A 3282-nucleotide genomic window follows, 5' to 3' on the forward strand; every position below is an offset into this window, starting at 1 on the left:
TCTGATTTTGGTCAAGATTTCCTCTTTAGAATTCTCAAAAATTCCCACCTCCAGCTATATATAGTTTAGCACCTTCATTCTATCTCTGATTAAGTTTGTTAGTTCCAACAAGTCATTTTGCAACTGATGCCATAGTCAGAGCAAGTCCGGTCCGAGCAGGTCAAACGTGGACTACAACGTGCGCTTAATTAGTCCGTTTTGTTTAAAACGATTTTGATGACGATGTGAGGCTGATTCTCGTGGGCCATCATCGCACACGGCCGGCGCTTCGCTGCGGCCCCACTTCGACTCCGACGCGCAGCTTCCTGCAGGTCTCGGCCTTGTTTGCCGGCAATTCAATTTGCTGCCCGTGCACGTTATGTTGTTTTTTTTTCTCCACCACCCCTTCAGTTGCCACACCCACCTCCCATCTCATGGTCAACTGTGTTAGTGTGTGAGTGTGTGTTTGCGTATGTTAATCGAAATGTTTGGCGACTGCCCGTTGAGAGTGGGCGTGGCATAACAGCCTGTTCCGTTTTGTTGTTGATTTTTTTATATATCACTTTTTTCTCTTGCGCTTTCGCCCCATGCACATGTAACGCGGCTTTGTTAAACATTAAATGGAGGTTAATACCTGGCAGCACGTCCACTGCAGCAGCAGCCGCCTACGACTTGGCGGTAGTGGGGGCGATTGGGGGCTCTGTTTGGTCTGGCAGATTGTTTGTCCGTCTGCATGCAGACGGACACATATGCAAACGCATGCCACGCTTTTGGGTTGGGGCAGCTAATGTTATTGCCACCACATTTGATTGTTTGGCCGGCGTCGCATCGATGTCCGAGGGCAACAAAGGTCCGGCAGGACTCGCGGCTCGCTTGTTGTTGCAAATAGCCGAGTGATTTTACGGTTAATTGATTTTAAAGCGATTTCGCTTAAATGTTATCTGGCTTGTTACTCTTGTCCACATTTGTGCACACGGTCATTGGAGGCTGTGAACAGGAGTTGGCTCTTAGTAGCCCTGTAAAGCCGAATGTGAAAAGCTACGCAGAGTATTGAATATATGCAGCGTATAAAAGAAATATTTATATATTTCCAAAATTACAAATGTTATATAATAAATGCATACGTTATGGCTCTGTGGTACGACAGTTCAATTACTTTCCGATATTTCGCTTTACGAAGTCATGAAGTCTCGTAGGCAGTTCATTCAATTTGAGCGGTGCCACCGGTGGTATTGGTATCACAACCGGCTCAGCTGCTTCCGTGTTCGGATCCGATTTGCCAGTTAAGTGGTACATAAGAACGTGTGCAGAATTTGGGGATCGTAAATTGCGAACTTCTGTGGGTTTCACGTGAGCCACTTTGCTATCGTTGAATTTGAACCAATTATCTTGCTGATCACGGGCCATTATATAGTAGTGCCCCGAGTCAAGGGTATATCCAACGTGTATTATAGCCGCATACAAGCGATAGTGCATCGTATATGTCTGCTCCAGCGTTTGGCTGTCATATAGATCGAGCGTGATCTATGTGTAAATCAGGTAAGTTTATATATTGAATAATTACTTATAAATTGTTTTTGAGCTATTTTCCCTTAGAACGTGTCTAGCTATATATCTTTATTATTTACTCTTGAAATATATACAAATCTACCTTGCCCACCCTCCTTTCTGCTCTCATATCTCTCTGCCACCTCTCTGCTACCCTGTTTTTGTTGCGCCGCTTCTGCTACCTCCTCTCTGCTACCTTCACTCTCTCATCCGTCTTCTCTCTCATCAATTCTCTCATATCTCTACTATCTCTTGCCTCCTCCTACCTCTCCCTTCTCTCCTCCATCTTCCTCCGACTTTCCTCTCTTCATATCTAAGACATATATTAGAGTAATCCACTTACCATGTCGTCATGGATGATCTTATGCAATAGCTTTGTGCGCAGTTGGGTTTCTCTATTGTAGTTAAATCGTTTGATAGTAATGATGATGTTCAACGGAGCCTCAGTGATTTTAATCTGACGTTCGCCTTTGCAGTGTTTAGCGCACTGGGGGCATGCGTATTTATTATCGCCATCGAGTATCTCTGGCGTACAGTATAGATCGAGCAGACCCTGAACCGTAAAATTAGGCTTTCTTGATTTTTGATTGATCTTGCCCTCGGGAAATGCGAGCTGCAGCTCGCGGAAACTGTTCGGATTGCTACTCTCATAGGAGCAAGTGAGACATTTGTAAATGTTGGACAGCTGACCAGAGAACGATCTGTCCGCAATTGACATTTTATTGCTGTAAGGCAAAAGCAAATCTAAAGATTCCACCCAGTTAATTGAACTGCCAGTTGCATTTGAGGGCCACAGCCAGCCCATGACTTTCTCGTGCTCGTGTAGAAGATTGAGCAAATGTCCCAAATACTCGGAACAGTCCTGTTGCAAGCCAGATGTAAACATCGCCCGATTTGTAGCAAATAGTACGGACGTCGGCATTATTTTGGAGTATTTTGAAAAATGAAGCAGTGCAATCAGACGTTGCATCTGCACAATCATTTTCGACGGGCTATCCAAAAGCAAAAGCTGCCTACTAAAGCTGAAAAAGAAACAAAAGCTTGGACAAGTTAAGCGATTGTGTGAAATGCTGAACTTACTCAGGAGTCATTGATAGTGCGTGAAGTGCGCAATTCATATAGCAAGTGTTGCCCAGATTAACGAGACCAACACGCGGATTGCCGCGAGTCCTGGGCAATTTGACCAGATCTCCTCGTGGTGAATCAGAATTAGTATCAGACATGTCTAAAAATATTTGAAAGATAGGAATCACTTATGCGCTCTTAAATATCACATACTTACCTCCAATTCCTTTTTCGTGTCTAGAGACGAATGGTTATTAAACATCTACTATTTACAATGGATTTTCAGTCGATTACGCTGCAAAACTTTTATATTTACTAATTTATGTATTCAAATTATTTATTTTGTATATATATATATTTATATATATTCGGGATGTGTTCGACTTGACGTGTGCAAAGATTCTTAAATATGACTATACGAATTTAAATGTGAATGTAGGGAAGAACATTCTATGTTTGGAATGCCTTGAAGTAGCTCTCAAATGACATCTAATGTAGGTAGGTGAATCGAACGTAGACTTAAATTTCGAGGCCTTATTTTCTCAGAAAATTACTGAGGATTCTTCTGAAATTCTATTGATAAGTTGATTAAAGGATTTTCCCACTTATAGAATTTAAATATTTATATAATGACAAGGAATGGTAAACAATTGCCAAAATTAAATACAGCCAGACCTCAGTTCGGTTAGA

At 42.2% G+C, this 3282-nt stretch overlaps 1 protein-coding gene across 1 annotated transcript; it reads right to left on the reverse strand.

The window, feature by feature from the left end:
• Nucleotides 1–1084: 1084 nt before the first annotated feature.
• On the reverse strand, nucleotides 1085–2936 carry LOC111598423 (ubiquitin carboxyl-terminal hydrolase 38-like). The gene is made up of 4 exons (XM_023313665.2): nucleotides 2810–2936; nucleotides 2608–2752; nucleotides 1871–2549; nucleotides 1085–1503 (listed from the first exon to the last, which is right to left on the reverse strand). The coding sequence occupies exons 2-4, from the start codon at nucleotides 2748–2750 to the stop codon at nucleotides 1132–1134; spliced, it is 1194 nt and encodes a 397-aa protein (XP_023169433.2). The 5' UTR covers nucleotides 2751–2752; nucleotides 2810–2936; the 3' UTR covers nucleotides 1085–1131.
• Between the last annotated feature and the right edge of the window lie 346 nt (nucleotides 2937–3282).

Source organism: Drosophila hydei, unplaced genomic scaffold (assembly GCF_003285905.1).
Source record: "Drosophila hydei strain 15085-1641.00,03,60 unplaced genomic scaffold, DhydRS2 tig00000232-arrow-arrow-pilon, whole genome shotgun sequence".
In the NCBI taxonomy this organism is placed as follows: domain Eukaryota; kingdom Metazoa; phylum Arthropoda; class Insecta; order Diptera; family Drosophilidae; genus Drosophila; species Drosophila hydei.

What these genes read in the sequence shown, in the direction of transcription:
- LOC111598423 (XM_023313665.2), bottom strand. Translation starts at nt 2,750, where the DNA reads ATGTCTGATACTAATTCTGATTCACCACGAGGAGATCTGGTCAAATTG. An exon ending in GCACTATCAATGACTCCTGA is followed by an intron (nt 2,550 to 2,607) that starts GTAAGTTCAGCA and finishes TTTCTTTTTCAG; the next exon opens with CTTTAGTAGGCAGCTTTTGC. An exon ending in AGATCATCCATGACGACATG is followed by an intron (nt 1,504 to 1,870) that starts GTAAGTGGATTA and finishes ATTTACACATAG; the next exon opens with ATCACGCTCGATCTATATGA.